Below are 16423 nucleotides of genomic sequence, written 5' to 3'. Positions count from 1 at the left end.
CCATTAGCTGAACGTCCTGCTCGTGTTGTCCCTTATTGTCATAAAAAAAGTGTTAGAAAGGCTAAATTAAATTTCATTTAGGTATTATTTTCATTCAATATAGGACTTCAAATTTGATAATTTTTTTTGTTGATTATTCGTCTCAAACTTAGGATGGAACAAAGTTTCACATTGTCCGCTCCTTTTCATATAATCTTAATATATATAAATTACGTGACACGTTGTTTGTCCTCGATGGACTCCTAAACTAATGAACGGATTTTAATGGGGATTACTTCATGGAGTGCAGTTTGGTCCAACTTGAGAGATAGGATAGTTTTTATTTCGATTTGGGACCGATAATTGTTTTTATTTCCAATATTTGTTTTATAAGGACATATTTTCTATGAGAGAATTTATTGACGCACGGTTTGACAGTTCTGCTGTGAAACAATTTCATTATAACAACAAGGAGTATTTTTACGAAATAAATATTATTGGCAAATTCCTATAAAACAATATTATCTACAGAACAACGTCTGTCGGGTCAGCTAGTAGCTATATATATTTATCATTTGGCGTGACGGTAACGCAAGTTCAATGCTTCTTCCCCGTACCAAAGAAGTTTTCATTACAAACTATTAGCGCATATCAAAACCTAGTAAGCTCAATAATGTATGCAAATCGCCTTAATATCGGAATAAAATATGAAATATTCTCACGAAACGATCACAAATACTCTGTATCAGGCCGAACACTCCAACGCTGTCTCTTGGAGCCTCGCCAGGTCCCGACTCTCACCTGAGATACTAACAGCTCGCATCCAAATAAATATTGTAACTGCACTTGAACATTATCTGCTTCAAATATACGTGGTTGAGGCGCAAATTATGGATCACATTGAGGGCGAGACAGTCGAAAGGAGGTATTTATATTAACGGGCCTGCGATGGCAATCGATTTAGGACGTACGGACAAATAAATTCAGACAGTGCATAAAATTCGATATATTGAGATTATCCTCGGGGTTAATTCATAAAATAATAAAGCGGCCAAGTGCCAGTCGCAGTCGGCCATGAAGGGCTCCGTAGCAGCAAGTAACATAAACGACGTATTGAAAAAAAAAACTACTAACTAGATCTCGTTCAAATCAATTTTCGGTGGATGTTTCTATGGTAACGTACATCATATATATTTTTAAATTTTATCATACTCTCATTTTACTTTTCTTTCTTTCTTTCATTTTATACGTTACAGGGGGGGACACACATTTTACCACTTTGGAAGTGTCTCTTGCGCAAACTATTCGGTTTAGATTTTATTATTCCATTACAATGCAGTGCCGCTCAGGATTTTTGAAAGACCAAAAAATTCTGAGCGGCACTACAACTGCGCTCGTCACCTTGAGACATAAGATGTTAAGTCTCATTTATCCAGTAATTTCACTAGCTACGGCGCCCTTCAGACCGAAACACAGTAATAATTACACATTAGTGCTTCACGGCAGATACAGACGCCGTTGTGGTAACCATAGTCTAGCCGGCATCCTGTGCAAAGGAGCCTCCCACTGGTGTTATAATATAATTCTTACGTACTCTTACAACGCCCTGGATATTGTGCAGCAAGAATGTCATACTGAAGAATGTACGTAAAAGAACCACCGATTTCTAATTTCTATTTTTAATGGTTGCAGGTTGTTCAAGAGTTTCCGCAGTTAGATATAGGTACAGAAATACACCGTATTTACAGGTAACTTATCGTTTTCCGTTCCTATTAAACATCTTAACTGTTTCGTGTCAATATATTTTTGATAATGTTATGTACATTTTACATAGGCACATAAGTGAATTTGCTAGAACCTCTCATAACCATAACGTTAACACCAGGAACAGATATAAACTTATAATGCCTACCACTCGATTAACGTATTTTGTGGGCTGTTTGTACTTATATGCTTTTACAACAAGATCCCAGAAAATGTGTTACGAAATTCAAAAAGATTGTTTAAAAATGTTTGTATAATAAAAGGTTACTATAACATAAATTATTTTCTTAATGATACGACACATTGTGAATGGACCGACCGCCCTCAGCCTATTAAATAATAATTTAATTGTACGATATTACATTGCAACCAAATTTTTTACGAAAAAAAATAAGCGACTGCCTATTGCGGTTTACTAGATACAGCTCGCTGAGAAACAGTAGTAAGAATTCTCGTGCGTTACCCATCGGTTACGCCCTTACCCTAGAAAGCACTGTACAATTTTAAGGGCCGCCAACCTTACTTCAATTCCTCTTATGTGGTAAGATGCTATGTAGTCGATAAACAATAAGAAATGTTTGAGACGTGTTCCCGCTCACGTACATCGCAATTATTATAATAAGCCAGTGTATATCATTTGTAAGGGTTGAACCACACACACACCAGTGGGAGGCTCCTTTACACTGGATGCCGGCTAGATTATGGGTACCACAAAGGCGTCTATATCTGACGTGAAGCAGTAATGTGTAATCATTACTGTATTTCGGTCTGAAGGGCGCCGTAGCTAGTGAAATTACTGGGCAAATGAGACTTAACATCCTATGTCTCAAGGTGATGAGCGCAATTGTAGTGCCGCTCAGAATTCTTGGGTATTTCAAAAATCCTGAGCGACACTGCATTGAAATGGGCAGCGCGTATAAATTACCATCAGCTGATCGTCCAGCTCGTCTCGTCCCTTATTTAAAAAAAAATCACGCCAAACGCCAAACACGCAAATAGACGCCGCAGTGCCGCATGGCTCGGCGTCATCAACACACGATGCAGTGTCAATTGCCGCGATTTATTAAACTGGACCGCACTAGGCGTCTTCTTCTCTTGCTGCTATTGTGCGAAAGGGATAGAGAAGAAGCAGAAACATATAGAATACTGGACGTTGGACCACAAATGCGGCACTCAAGCAGGAGTGCACTGTGAGTTTGTGGCACGTTGCGACGTCGCATCGTGTTTATATGTTACAGCCCTTTAGTCAGCTTACTGTGACCGGGTAGCACCAGGACTATTATTAATATTAGAACTTCAATTGATAGGATGTGTCATTTAGCTCAAATTCGAATATAAGACGACATAGATTTAAACATATCTCTCACAAAATAGGAAAAAAACAACGTGGACTTAAGTCACTTGATAATAAATACGTGATCACCAGGGAGCGTACATGTCATGCCGATGACAGGCGTATCACGCCAAGCTTCATACAGGGTGAAAAAAAACGAATTTTTGTTTTCATGACTATCTCTTCATTTAATTATGCGTGTTATTTAGATATAAATTAATTAGTTCTAATTTATAACTAACTCATTTTGTTTCCATCCCATTAAATACTTATTTTGTATATTTCAGAAACTATTATGTTAGAATTAAACGTTGATAGACTATCTGTCACGATGTTTTTTGAAACACCCTGTGTGTTTATATTAATACGTCATTATGACGAAACGGGCATGAAATGTACGCTCCCTGGTGATCACCATTGCCTATGCTCTCCATACTTGCAAGAGTTATCAACCTTTGTTGGAATTTCTTTTATTAAGCACATACTTTCTATTCAATAAATCCGGCGAGGATATATCAGACCGCGCAAATCTGATATTTTGTAAAGCTATCTATATAGTAGTAAGTATATGATTTTCTACTGCCTGCATATGCATGCATTTGAACGTAATGGGTTAATACAAACAGTTCAGTTTTATATTATACTACTCGTAACCGGCATACGTTGCAGCACAGTTAAGTATAAAGATAAAAAATATTCAATACGGAACCCAGGACGCTTATATAGTTTTATAAGAATCTGATCAATACTTTTTGTTTATATAAATAGTATGTAAAGTATCATCTGCAAACAACACTATCTCATGCTTATTTTGTACAAAGTATGATAAATTATTTATGTATACAAGGAATAGGAATAGCCCAAGAATCGAACCCTGTGGAACGCCCATGGTAACAGGTGACCCAGCTAACCCAGATGGTTAGATACATTAGATTTATGTTGTTATATCTTCATTCATTTAAAAACTACAAACTCATTTAGGAACTAGTCAACATATATTAACTAATAATTTATATGGCAAATGAGTAAAATTCCAAACAATTCAAGTTTTCCTAGCCTCTTTTGAGTTTGAGTTTGTTACCAGTAACTCGAATCATCCCTGGATACCTGGATATCTACCCGACGAAACTGATGAGAAGCTTATTACTGATACTCTGCTATCGGTCCGTCTGTCAGTCAGCGGCCTGTATATGATAAGCCGTAGACAGGAAAAATTTACAGAGTTTGTATTAATGTCTTATTACAAAAAAAAGGACATATCTTGCACGCTGGTATGGAACCTTTCATGTTCGAGACAAACAAGTACTAGTACGTTTAAAAAAATAGCCAAAAGCGATCTGGAACATAGACGTAGAATATACAAGCGAATAGACGACCTTCCAGCCCGATAATGCGTGCCAATTTTGTTTTGTAAATGTGTGCGTATGATAGTGGTTTAATATTCAAAATACTAAGGAGCTAATGTCAAGAGTGACTGACAGTTCACGACTTGTCAATCAAAATCGGTTACAAATACAATAGATTCGCTGAAATGAATGAAATGTTACCTCCCTTCTCGCTAGTGTGTTTGATCTAGAAACACTGTCCTGCAAATTCAGTGTGATATTACATAAATTTTAGCCTCAACGTTAGTTAATCAGAGTAAAGTACAGATTAACGACGCGCTAATCAAGTGCGAAATGTCAACATTGTCATTGTCCTACTCAATGACAATTGGACATACAGGTCATACGGGTGACATTTAAAGGAAAATTCCTCACAATCTGATGACGGCTGCAGCACGCAGCAATTCTGTTTGCCACTCTAAGCCGAGATTAATTTTACATCGACGTTTTTCGAGGCTGTACTTCTATAAGGAGTCCAATATCGAACTATAAGTTTTATGCCAATCGATTTATTGAAATGAAAACTTCTTTAGCGCTATCGAGCACTTTTCTTGGGATAAATAGTTAAACTCGCGACACGTGGCCTGATCAACAATTCGTAAAACAGTCGTTGAAATAATGGATGAATGATTTATATTTCTAATTATAGTTCGGCTATATCAACTTAATGATCAAACGGTCATTAGACCAGTGGTTAAATCACTTTTAGATTGCTAAGCCGAAACACCACGAGGTCGAGGGATCGAATCTCAGCCGTGAAATATTTTTACAGTTTATAATGGATGAAAGATGATTTTTCTGAGATATATATATAAACTTTTTAATGTAAAATAATTGTAATAGTTCTGAAGTGTTAAATTTTTTATGTAATATAAATTGTCACTTTTGTGTACGATAGCTCAATAAATTAATATTTTATTTAACCACATGAATGCTAGTAGCCTTTTATGCCTTTTTATGCCTTTTTAACCATTCCAAAATATTCAAAAATATACAACGTTCAAGTTTTAACTTCTGCCGGCACTCCCGGAGTGCAACCCGTATTTTTTTTATTTAATCGATTTGTTCGTGTACGGTGTTGTGCAGTACTGTGTACCGGCGACAAGAGGAAACAATCCAGTTCAATATAAGTAATATGTAATAATGTGAACACGCAATGTAATATTCAGTTTGAAATGATACTTTTGAAGTCTCACAGAAAGGAAAATATAAAATTGTATTTAAAAACTTTTTTGTTGAACACTGATATTTCTTAAAATCTTAAGCTACAAGTGGCCAAAAATCAAATTGAGTCCAATAACGAGGAAGTTTGGAAGTCGGTTAAAAATGGTGTTATATCGTGTTAAATGGGGGAATAGAAGGATATTAATGTAATTAAGAAACAATAATTACCTATGTAACGACACGAAAATTTGACCAATTATGTAACCACAGGTTATCAGAACTCGGATCAATATAATTACTGTTGCAATTTGGCTTCGTATTAATGTTCTACTTAATTGACTTTTAATTATAATTTAATTTACTTACTATTAATTTTACTGAATTTTTTCGTATATTTTTTATGAGAATTGAGGGATTCACTTGGTCAAAATTACCACCTTGATAGCAATATATTAATATCCCATTATTAAAATCAATAAAAGTCATATTTAATTGGTTAAGATATTTTACTACTGAATTTTAGTCGTGAACGATATTTTTATGCTTAGATTCTGACCACCAACCATATAATTATAATAAATAAATAAAGAAAAACTAAATAAGTTTTGCATCATTCACCCGACAAATAAAACCGTTTCACAGATTATCTTTACGGCTGCACGCATTAGCCATTGACCACTTTCCCATAGAGTATAGAACATAAATTATTTTAATGCTAACCATATGGCCGCGGACACAAAGGGTCGCTTATACTATGAGTAATAACATTTCTATTTGACATTGTTGGATATTAAAATATGAATATTAATAGAACTGGTTATAACTTAATGGGTACAGTGACAGTTGGTTTATACAACACTGAAAACTTCCGATACTACCATTATTACTTAAATTTTCTTAAAAAGTAGAGTACACGCTCAGTATTTAGGCGAAAATTCATCAGTAAATCTAAACAATATGTTACGTTTTTAAAGTGAGAGCCTGAGAATTGAACAAAGCGAACAGAATTTTATAGCGAGGCGGTACTCGAACGGTTAAATCAGTTGGTTAGAGCACCGGCACGGAACGCCGGAGGTCGTGGGTTCGAATCCCGCATCTTTCATAAAGTTTTGTTTTTCAAATTTTGTTTGTTCATCAGTAAACTCTAATTTCACGAAATTCCGAGAAAAATAAAAATATCTTGTTAAATATTTAATTAATTTCTAGGCGTATTTTCGCTAGTAAAAAAACCTAATTGTTACGAGGTTTGTTATATGGAGGTTAGGTCGATCTAAGATTTATCTTAATGTAGAGGGATGGATTTACATTCAATTATTTCGTGTCGCAAGTTGTACGACAAAAATCATTAGAATGGATATGATATTATGTAAAGGTTAATGCGCTACCGTACCGTTCATCCGTTTGCAATGAAACATTGCTTATTGATTATACTTGCGCGAAGGTTATAGGCACTGTCCAAACTCAAATATTTACACTTAGATACTAAAAAAATGAGCCAGTAGCCACAACGAAGCGTGGTAGGATTGCTGGGACCAATATTAAATTTAACTATAGCGCGCGATTCATTACTTATGATTCATTATTGTTTTTGCCTAAGCACGTAGGTATATTACCCATGGCGCGAGGCGGCAGCGCACGTGTAAACCTCACCGCGGGCACCTTGCAACAGTACAAGGACAGTGGCAGTGATTAGTATCAAATTACGAAACATATAGGTACGAGGCAATCTACTTTGTTTTTATAATGAGTACATTATGTAAGAAGACACCTCACTCCTCAGAACACTAGATAATTGTATTTTGAGTTTCACGTGTCTGTTATTTTGGGTGACCTTTTTTTTTAATTAATTTAGTGGCACGGGATGCAAGTCCATAGGCCCTTTGAGTGACATGTGATACTAGGGCTGCCAACCTATATTTAGACCAAATATAGTTTTATCAGAACGATACAATACGATACGATATAGAAAGATGATCGCAATAGAGCCACTATTGCGATCATCTTTCCACTTTGTTCATCACAGAAAACTTGATAAAATACAGTAGTTTCGACTACTATATTATATTTTTAAAATAATAGAAGCATACTATATTAAATAGTAGGGTTTGCAACCCTATGTGATACATGCGTCTTATACATAAACAAACCAACATAAATTTTTATAAAATAAAAATTGCTAAGTCGAAACGTTCCGAGTATAATTGTTGCATCATCTTGCATATATTGTAATAATATAGCTAGGTACCTATTGTAAATAGTGTATAATAAAAACGTGTGTATTTTTTATTTACTTATAATGAGAGAGGAATAGAGACGAGCGTACGGGTCACGTGACCACCACAGCTCCCTTGCATAACCAGAGGAATAGGAGCGTAGCATATCATATTATACTTATAAAGAACGTGTCATGTTGTATAAATTATCTAGTTGGTGGTGACTTTTGTCAAAATAATTACTTTGGCAATTGACGCAAAATGGGATAATTTAACTCTTGCACCAGTCCAAAGCTACAATAGTGAGACGGCGACGGTGTAATTAAATATATTTGTATATAATAGATTATTTATACCTACATGGATATATTACATTTACAAAGTTTAAACACTAGGAGTGAAATCGGTTGGAAGCCATATAATATGAACCTTACTTTAAACAATATAGGTAGGGGTATGGTATCATTTAGCATACTGAACTTGACTTTGAGATTTTACGTTACAAAAATAAGCCAAATAAAGAAATAGTTGTCCTATGACAACTGCAACGTGAAAGATAACCAACTAATTGTTTTCCTTGTACAAGTTGTATGAGATTTTTGTACACATTTTCCCTAACTCTGGTCTCTGTTATTCATGTTAAGGGCACTGAGATAACATGACGTAACCTCTACTATAGTGGCACTGTTGCCAAATGGGTTACAACCAAACAATCTACTCACTTTAATGTTTCAACTATCTCACTATTGTGTATCCCTTCCCGAGCATGTTCCGAGCCAAGGTCGTGCCGGTAATTCTAAGCCCGTATAGTATTATAAAGTATAAACTTCACTGACCTGTTCTTTTCCAATTCGTTATGAGTTGTCCTGAAACAAAAAACATATTTGTAACGCCACCGCGACACTGCACATCACTATTCACGTATTCACTACACTTCGCGATCACTCACCTGCTTCCCTGCGATTTTTTCGTCTTCGGCCGCCTTCTTCCAGCTCTGGTCTCCTCGTAAGCCGGTAAACAGGACGCGTAACCGTGCTCCGACTCTGCAATAAAGAACACTGCAATTCCGTCAAAATCAGCTGATTATGGCAAAGCAAAAATAGACGGGGGCCATGTTGACGTGTGCGAGTAGTGCATTCGATTGACAATTCAAACAAAGAAATCTCAATTCACCTCTATCACGCCTTTCGATGAATTCAGCAGCTTGGATAAGGTCAGCAATACTCATATTTATTGTATCCCGGTTAAACACACGCGTTCACGAACGAAACACGACTTTATTCGATTAAAAACTATAAATAAAAGTATCGTTCCGCGCGCCGAAGCTCACGACTGCATCGGCCGATGTCAAAAACACACTAGGCGAGTCGGAGACGCGCGGCCGTTTGGAGCCGCTCGTGATTTGTCGGCCAACTTCGTGGTCCGCTCGGGCCACCAATCAGAAACGCGTAACGCTCACAATAAAATACCTGGGTCAATCACGTGAACTCCATGTTTCCAAAACAAAACAATTTAAGCCCTATAGCTATGTTAAGTATTTTTATATCTCTGATTTTACATAAATTTCGAAGATGCAGTATGCAATTAATGTTGTTTTCGTATCGTCCCATCGAGATGCACTTTAATAGTCACTGACCTCGAGATACGAGCGAAAGTATAATAATTACAGTAAACAACGTTTCCATAGATTGTGCCTTATCAGAGCGACTGTTATCTAATGTTTTTAACAATAAAAATAAAAACAATTACATTCATTTTATCGGAATAGGTGTAAAATAAAACGCTGGAATACATTTGTGTAACACTGTCAATATTTAATATTTTTAAACATATTTTTAATGTATCATTCAAAGATTTTAACATATAAATTCTCGCAAACAAGACTGGCAGTAGATGCTTCCTCGGTTCCTGAAACAAAATATTGACAAATTATAACTAAAAAAATCTAATAAGAATATTTTACTCTAGTAACTATTTTCACATGGTCAACAAATGGCCGGTTTGATTCTTATTCGGGTAAATAATTGTAATATTCAAAACAACCTTTATTTTTGGTGGTTAGTGATTGAATAATGTCACTTACTATAAAATATGTTAAAATATTCTTTAGTCAAGACATCCATCATTCATATAAGTAATATAAGATGTTTACTAGTGTGCTCGTAAGTTTATATCTAATAACTAATTTATATATATTACCCTACAAACGTATTTTATTGTATATTTAGAATTCCTTTGGATTTAAAGTACAACATATTTTATACAATGCTTGTTGTTGGTGCATTACAAATTAAAATGTGTTATTACCAAATACTTATTGTAGAATATATACTTGAAGTATATTTTTTATAAGTGATATATGTATATTATATATCAAAATTGAAAATTAAAATTAAATAAGAAAGGCAATCACCGTTAAGATCCTCACTCTCCTATAGTACTGGCTAAATTCCCCGACCATAGAGCTGAGGAAGCTGCATATCAAATGTGGTCTGAATTCACAGCGCCCTTGCTCCAGATCAACTGTAGACTTCAGAAACGATGGGAATCCCAAGATATAATTGAAGATGATACTCCATTCGTCCTGAAAATAAATGTCAGTTGGGTTATTCTAGTAATTACTCTCTTAAGTTGATTTTTGACCCGTCGTAAACCTAGGTTTATTTTTGTATAAAACTTCTATTTCTGAGATTTTTAAATACATCATTAATTAAAAATTATTCCATGCTCTGACTGCACAACATAAATGTATTTCATTCATGGTTATGGAACATGTGTTGCTAAGAGTTGTGTCGAAAACAAATAACAAATATAGAGCCCATTGATTTTTGAATTATCAGTATCAGTGGTTGTAGTAGTACTTTAAGTAGGGATCCCTAATTTTTTGAAAATTTTATATAGCCTGTAACACTCAGGGATAATGTAGCTTCCCAACAGTAAAATAATTATTCAAATCGGTTCAGTAGTTGCAGAGCCTATTCAAAACAAACAAACAATAAATCTTTCCTCTTTATAATATTAATATAATATAGATAAAATATTTACACAGCTAAATAAAAGTATAAAAATCGCCAAACACTGGAATAAGATTGCACTCTCAAGTCTAGAACTCCTGAAGAGGCCTTGTGTAGGGGTGAAATATATGTGGAAGAGAATTTGTGAAACTTTGTAAAATTAACACTGGAGATCATCATTAGTAACTAATAAAAACACAGATAACAATACCCTTATGCAAAACAGAAAAGTTTTCATTGTTTTGTCACCCTAAACAAAAATCTCCAAAATATAAGTTGATACAGTGAGTGTTTTATTAACTTTAATTAAAATTGAAGTTACAATAGCGAGCAAAATATGGGTCAGGGGAAGTTGAAATGTTTTCTATTAATGACATTATTATAAAGATACATGAATATTATTTGCTAGTCAAGCAGCCTCCAGTGCACTTCTAACAGCACCAAAATTTCAAAGTCACAATGTTATTCCTCAAGACCGGCAGAAGTAAGAAGCAGGGGTGCTCAAGCTTGAACTGCTGGTGATCTACCTCAAAATTGTTAGACTATGATCGATCGGCTCTGAGAGGCTCCAAGTATGTGTGATGAAGGATTGTCGTCTAGGTAGAGTGTCTCGATGACTGAGATATTAGTTTTGCGCAAAATATGCATTTTTTTAGTCAAGGTAAGTGTAGGTCTGCTCTTAAATGTCAACGAAAAATCTCATAATTATTATTCAAAATTGCGAGTTTATTGGTTCTTACAAAACAAATGCGTTCTAAAGTTCTAAGCTTAACTAAAGAGCGACTTTGGATGTTGAACGTGACACTGCATGTCCTGAACATACTTTTCATAAGATGGTACGTAATTACCGATTCTAGTTTATTATACCAGATTTTTTTCTCGAGATCGACTCAAAAAGCACTCGCGATCGACCTGTTGATCCCCATCGACCATTTGAGCACCCCTGCTCAAGACGATATCTCATTGACTATAGATAACTTATGAAGATTGTTCACTTATTATATTATATGTTATGACAATGTATATGTTATTTAAAAATATATCTGAGAGGGTATTTACATCCTGGTTCAGCAGGGAGAAATCAGCATCATCAATCTTAGGTAATTGAGGATACCTTCCAGCTTCCACTCTCTCATTATATGTTCTTATGATTGTCTCCAACCTGGCACAGTTGTACAAAATAAATGCGGCTCCTAAAACAAATAATTTTATAGGTTTTAGAATATAATATTATTTAGATAGACTAGAATTTGGGCTTATCATTTAGGAGAATTGATAAGATACAATATTTTGTTTAAAAACATATTACATTTTGACTCAGAGAGAGACTTGAAAGAATAATTAATAAAAAAATTGTGATACTAATTGAATTTGAGATAAATATACATTAACTTAAATATTATCAATAAATAACATGACCATACAGTAAAAATCTAATACAGTTTACCCTAACTTAAATAAGTATTTACAGTCACTTTTTCAATCACTATAGTAATGGAGAGCAGTGTGCTCTCAGTGTGCTAGGTCTAAAGTAGGATAGAATTTAAAAGAGAGAGAATCACCCATGGAATGCACATGTAACCCTGTGGTTAATACCATAATTGCTGTATAATATATACCTAATATTTTAGATACCCCTCATATCATTATGTCAATAATCGAGTATTGGGCTTTTAACCTTCCAAAATTGGCAGTGATGGGGCACTAGATTTTTAAGGTACACTAAAACCAAGAGTGCCAATAGCACACTATTCCCACAGCAACTTCTGACCCATATTTTATTAATAAGATGGTTTATTTTGCATGGTCTTATAGGTTGTTTCAATAGCTTTAAGATACATTCACTCGAATAATACTAATCTTTTGACAGAATGCTGCTCCAAATCACGCCAATCTGAGGCATAATGCGCACGATCAGTTTCCCAGAGCAGAAAGGTTAATGGCAATTCAAAGACTATGAAGAATCTCAAACTGATCCTAAAACCCATGCGTAAGAGCTTTTTATAGTTTTTTTAAGTACCATTTGAGCAGGACAGTGCCTGAGTTATAATTAAGCTTTCTGTTATGATTTCAAATAATAAAAACATACTCATTTACTTTTACTTGATCCACTTGAACTATCAAATTTAATTTTAACGGCGCTAGATGGTTTTGTCTGCAGCAGCTCAAAGTTCACAGCTGACTTTCCAAGTTTTGAAATAAACTCCTTCCATTTTGATTCTGTTGATACTCTGACACCATATTTGTGTTGCGCAATTAATGTCAACTCATCTTGCCTCAACCTGTAAACATTAATTTTTTATGCAAAGTTAATATGCAATGTGTAATATTTTTTAGAATAAGCAATAATTATTACCTATGAGTCAAGGAGTGATGGTAAGTTAACTTGACTAAGTCCAATCAAATTGTCTTATAAATACATAAACATTCACAATTAATAAATAAAAAAAGCATAAATTCCACACTTCTTAAAAAATTATTAGAAATATATTATATACCTTATAAAATCATCAGCATTACTTGCCGTCTCTTTCATTCCAGTATCTGAGTTTAAGACTGTTCCACATAATATCACTTTATTTTCACCAAATTTACTGGATGATCTGGATGTTACAAATATTCTTTCACTAACATTATCCTTACATTTATGAATTCCATATAAATGTTGAATTACTCGAGTCAAACAGCACACTCTCAATGAAGTAATACATGTAGATTCATGATCAAGAGGATCAGCACAGATTGATGAATTTTCTTTAATTAATTCACTTAGCAGTATTTGGTTATTTCTATGGCTATTAAAAAAACAAAGAGACATTGCTTTTGGACGATCCACATGTATAAATAGTCTTCCTTTAAGTTCAATAACCTTTTCTATTGATAAGTTCCATTTTTTAGACTCTTTGATTAAAATTTCTGCACCTTTTCCAATGTATTTCATTAAGTTGGCTTCATTTGGCAGTAATTTCTGATCTAAATATTGTATCCAACATTTGATATCATTTGGGAAGCTCAATTCACCCTGCTCGAATAAATTGATAGAATGTTTCTTTATCAGATTCCCATGCTTAGGAATTTTTTTGTCTGTAAGCAGGAACGAATATATATTTGCTATGAGAATATTTATCTCGTCTTCCAACATTTCAATAAACCTCAACCAATGTTTTTTTTTACTAGTTTTAATGGCTTTCTTGAGTTCAATGCTAAACACTACATAATATACAAAAAATAATGCAAAATATTAATTGAATTCTACAAACGATATCAATTTAATAACAAAACTTATTAAAATTAGAATTCAGAAAAATTTGATCTTCTCAAGTTCTGACAGATCTTCTAAATTTTTTTTTGTTTTTTCATCACCATGGGGCATGGATGCTAGTCATTTAGTCATAAAATATATGATCTACTAAGTTCTAGAAAAGAACACTTATATTTTGCTTAAGGCCTAGCACCGTGTATTGCGGATTTTTACCTGTGCGGATTTTTTTGTGGATTGCGCACTGCGGTAAGTATTCCGCGCGATTTGTTTCAGCTTGTACTCAGGTCTCTAGCGATGGGTCATCGACTTATTTAGTGTGAACGAAACTAGACCGTTAATTTTCTATCGTCGACTAGTCGATAGACTTTGTCTAATTGTGGATTGTATTTCACCTTTGACGGTATTTTAGACGCTAGACAAGACTCTCTATTACAAGTTTACGTTGCGAGACTGAACGACCGAATCTACTTTATGGGCTCGTCGTGACGCCCGATTTTAAATGCAAATTAATCTCCGAGAGCAGCGGTGGGATCGCCTTCGCAAACATTCGACTAGTTTTCTGGGACGTCTGCTACACGATACCAGGGATATTTGACGCCCGGGAACGCATTTACAACCATGCTGAAGTTGCGTGATTTTGAAGACGGGAAGGTTTCCACGTGAGGCCTTGAGCAGTATTCTCATGACATAGCGATGCTTATGTCGTGATGGACAGTGGACAGTGTCTGTGCAGTGGGAATGTGTGTTGGAGACGTAGTGTAATGGATCCTGGATAACTGTGTGTCACTGGCTAGTGATGCCACTAACTGGCACCTGCATTTATAGCTGAGAAAAGGTGTGGAGCGTCGCCGTGAGCTGATATTTCCATGTTTCAGACCATTCGGAGGACCTTCATCAGAGTGAGTGTGGTGGGCTTGCGATAACGTCCCTTACTGCTGATTTGTGCTAGCTAACTACAATAAAGGAAGGTTGATAATTGATCATACGGTCAGGATAAGTTCGTGCTCAGATGAGAAACATTCCGTAGTTGACGTATGATCTTCCAAGGTACCCTACCTTACTACCTAAGAAATACGTAATTGATACTTTCACAGAATTCTGCTATTTAACAGCTACTAAGGACTTAACTACGCGATCCGCTAGCTAAGCATTGCGAAATTTCGTTTACATATTCGGTACACACGAGCACATTATCTCTGACCAAGGAACTTCTTTCACGGGTCAAGAGTTCCAAGGTGTTTGTACGGAGTGGTCCATTGAATTCCATGAAATAGCTAGTGGAGCCTGTCGGGGTACCGGACCTGCCTGCGTCAGAACGGATAATGCCGGTTTTAACTTATAATCGGATCTAGTTGAGGTTCACTTTGCCTAATATTGCAAAATGTCTAGAAGTACTGGTAAGAGACCGATCCAGTTGCTAATTGGCTGTAATAGGAGTCCACTTAGATAAAACTGTCTCGATGTCGTCTCCGACCTTCGCGATAATCAGTACATCCAACATGAGCTTACAGTGATCCTACTCACTAGTAACTTCGTAAAGATTTGTATCGAAAATTATACGGTGCCTCTATCGGTCACCTGGAGAACTCATTTTGGTAGTATAAGTCATAACGTAAAAGACCTATCGAAATATTATTGCAAGCGAATGACGTTCTGCAGCAGTTTTTATAGAAAATTGGTACCATGAGTAACCTATTAGACAGTGAGTTGTCGTGCGATGTCAACAAGTACTTAGTTAACGTTAAGATAAATATTTAACTAATGATATTCATGTGAAAGTCTTACCTTTAATTTTAATCGATAGTACGGTCATCCTAGTGCATTAATTATTATTTTTAACTTATAGTTTTTAGTTAAACGCAACATAATCCAATTAATACTGTGGCACTGTTTGTTATTAGAAAATCAAACATATAAAATTCAGTGATCGTGCTCAAGTTACAATTCAAAATATCATTATATTGTTTACCACACTTATAATTATAATTCATAGCGTATAGATTAACATTAAAATACAATAAAAGTGAAGTGTCTAAAATATACAACATAAATAAAATCTGGTGCAAGAAAGTGAAAAGTAAAGTGGGTACTGGGTACTTACAAAATAGTAATCAGCTAACAGAATAATAAGTGGTGACCGTAATAAATTATCGTTTGCCCATTATTTCAATGTAAAATTTCAAACAGAATTGTATGTTGTGAATAGCCTATTCACTAACATTGCGTGTCGTCTACTTCATGGGATACGAGTACGAATCCCAGAATTTTCAATTTTTTTTATTGTGTTACTTTTTTATTATGATAATCTT

General features: G+C 35.0%; 2 protein-coding genes across 3 annotated transcripts in view; both read right to left on the bottom strand.

The window, feature by feature from the left end:
• Positions 1-9210, bottom strand: part of LOC126975099 (max dimerization protein 1-like) — a 343919-nt gene extending 334709 nt beyond the window's left edge. The window contains exons 1-3 of one of the 2 annotated variants that reach the window (XM_050822917.1): positions 9012-9210; positions 8788-8881; positions 8675-8704 (exon numbers count right to left, since the gene is read on the bottom strand). In XM_050822917.1, coding sequence (XP_050678874.1) covers positions 8675-8704; positions 8788-8881; positions 9012-9066 — 179 coding nt within the window. In that variant the 5' untranslated portion in view covers positions 9067-9210. Of the gene's footprint in view, positions 1-8674; positions 8705-8787; positions 8897-9011 lie in introns of both variants that reach the window. The other variant, XM_050822915.1, reaches the window with a different exon arrangement.
• A 338-nt stretch (positions 9211-9548) lies between these two features.
• LOC126974844 (DALR anticodon-binding domain-containing protein 3) lies at positions 9549-14177 on the bottom strand. The gene is made up of 5 exons (XM_050822512.1): positions 13351-14177; positions 12950-13134; positions 11912-12045; positions 10252-10422; positions 9549-9746 (listed from the first exon to the last, which is right to left on the bottom strand). Exons 1-5 carry the CDS (start codon positions 13992-13994, stop codon positions 9549-9551), a joined length of 1332 nt encoding a protein of 443 aa, XP_050678469.1. The 5' UTR covers positions 13995-14177.
• Between the last annotated feature and the right edge of the window lie 2246 nt (positions 14178-16423).

This window comes from Leptidea sinapis, chromosome 34, assembly GCF_905404315.1.
Source record: "Leptidea sinapis chromosome 34, ilLepSina1.1, whole genome shotgun sequence".
NCBI classification, from domain to species: Eukaryota; Metazoa; Arthropoda; class Insecta; order Lepidoptera; family Pieridae; genus Leptidea; species Leptidea sinapis.
This window is presented reverse-complemented; position numbering and strand designations above follow the sequence as displayed.

Coding starts and splice junctions, on each gene's coding strand:
- LOC126974844 (XM_050822512.1), bottom strand. CDS start 13,994: ATGTTGGAAGACGAGATAAATATTCTCATAGCAAATATATATTCGTTC. Junction 13,135..13,350: donor AATGCTGATGATTTTATAAG/GTATATAATATA, acceptor TAATGTTTACAG/GTTGAGGCAAGATGAGTTGA. Junction 10,423..11,911: donor TCTCCCTGCTGAACCAGGAT/GTAAATACCCTC, acceptor ATTTATTTTCAG/GACGAATGGAGTATCATCTT.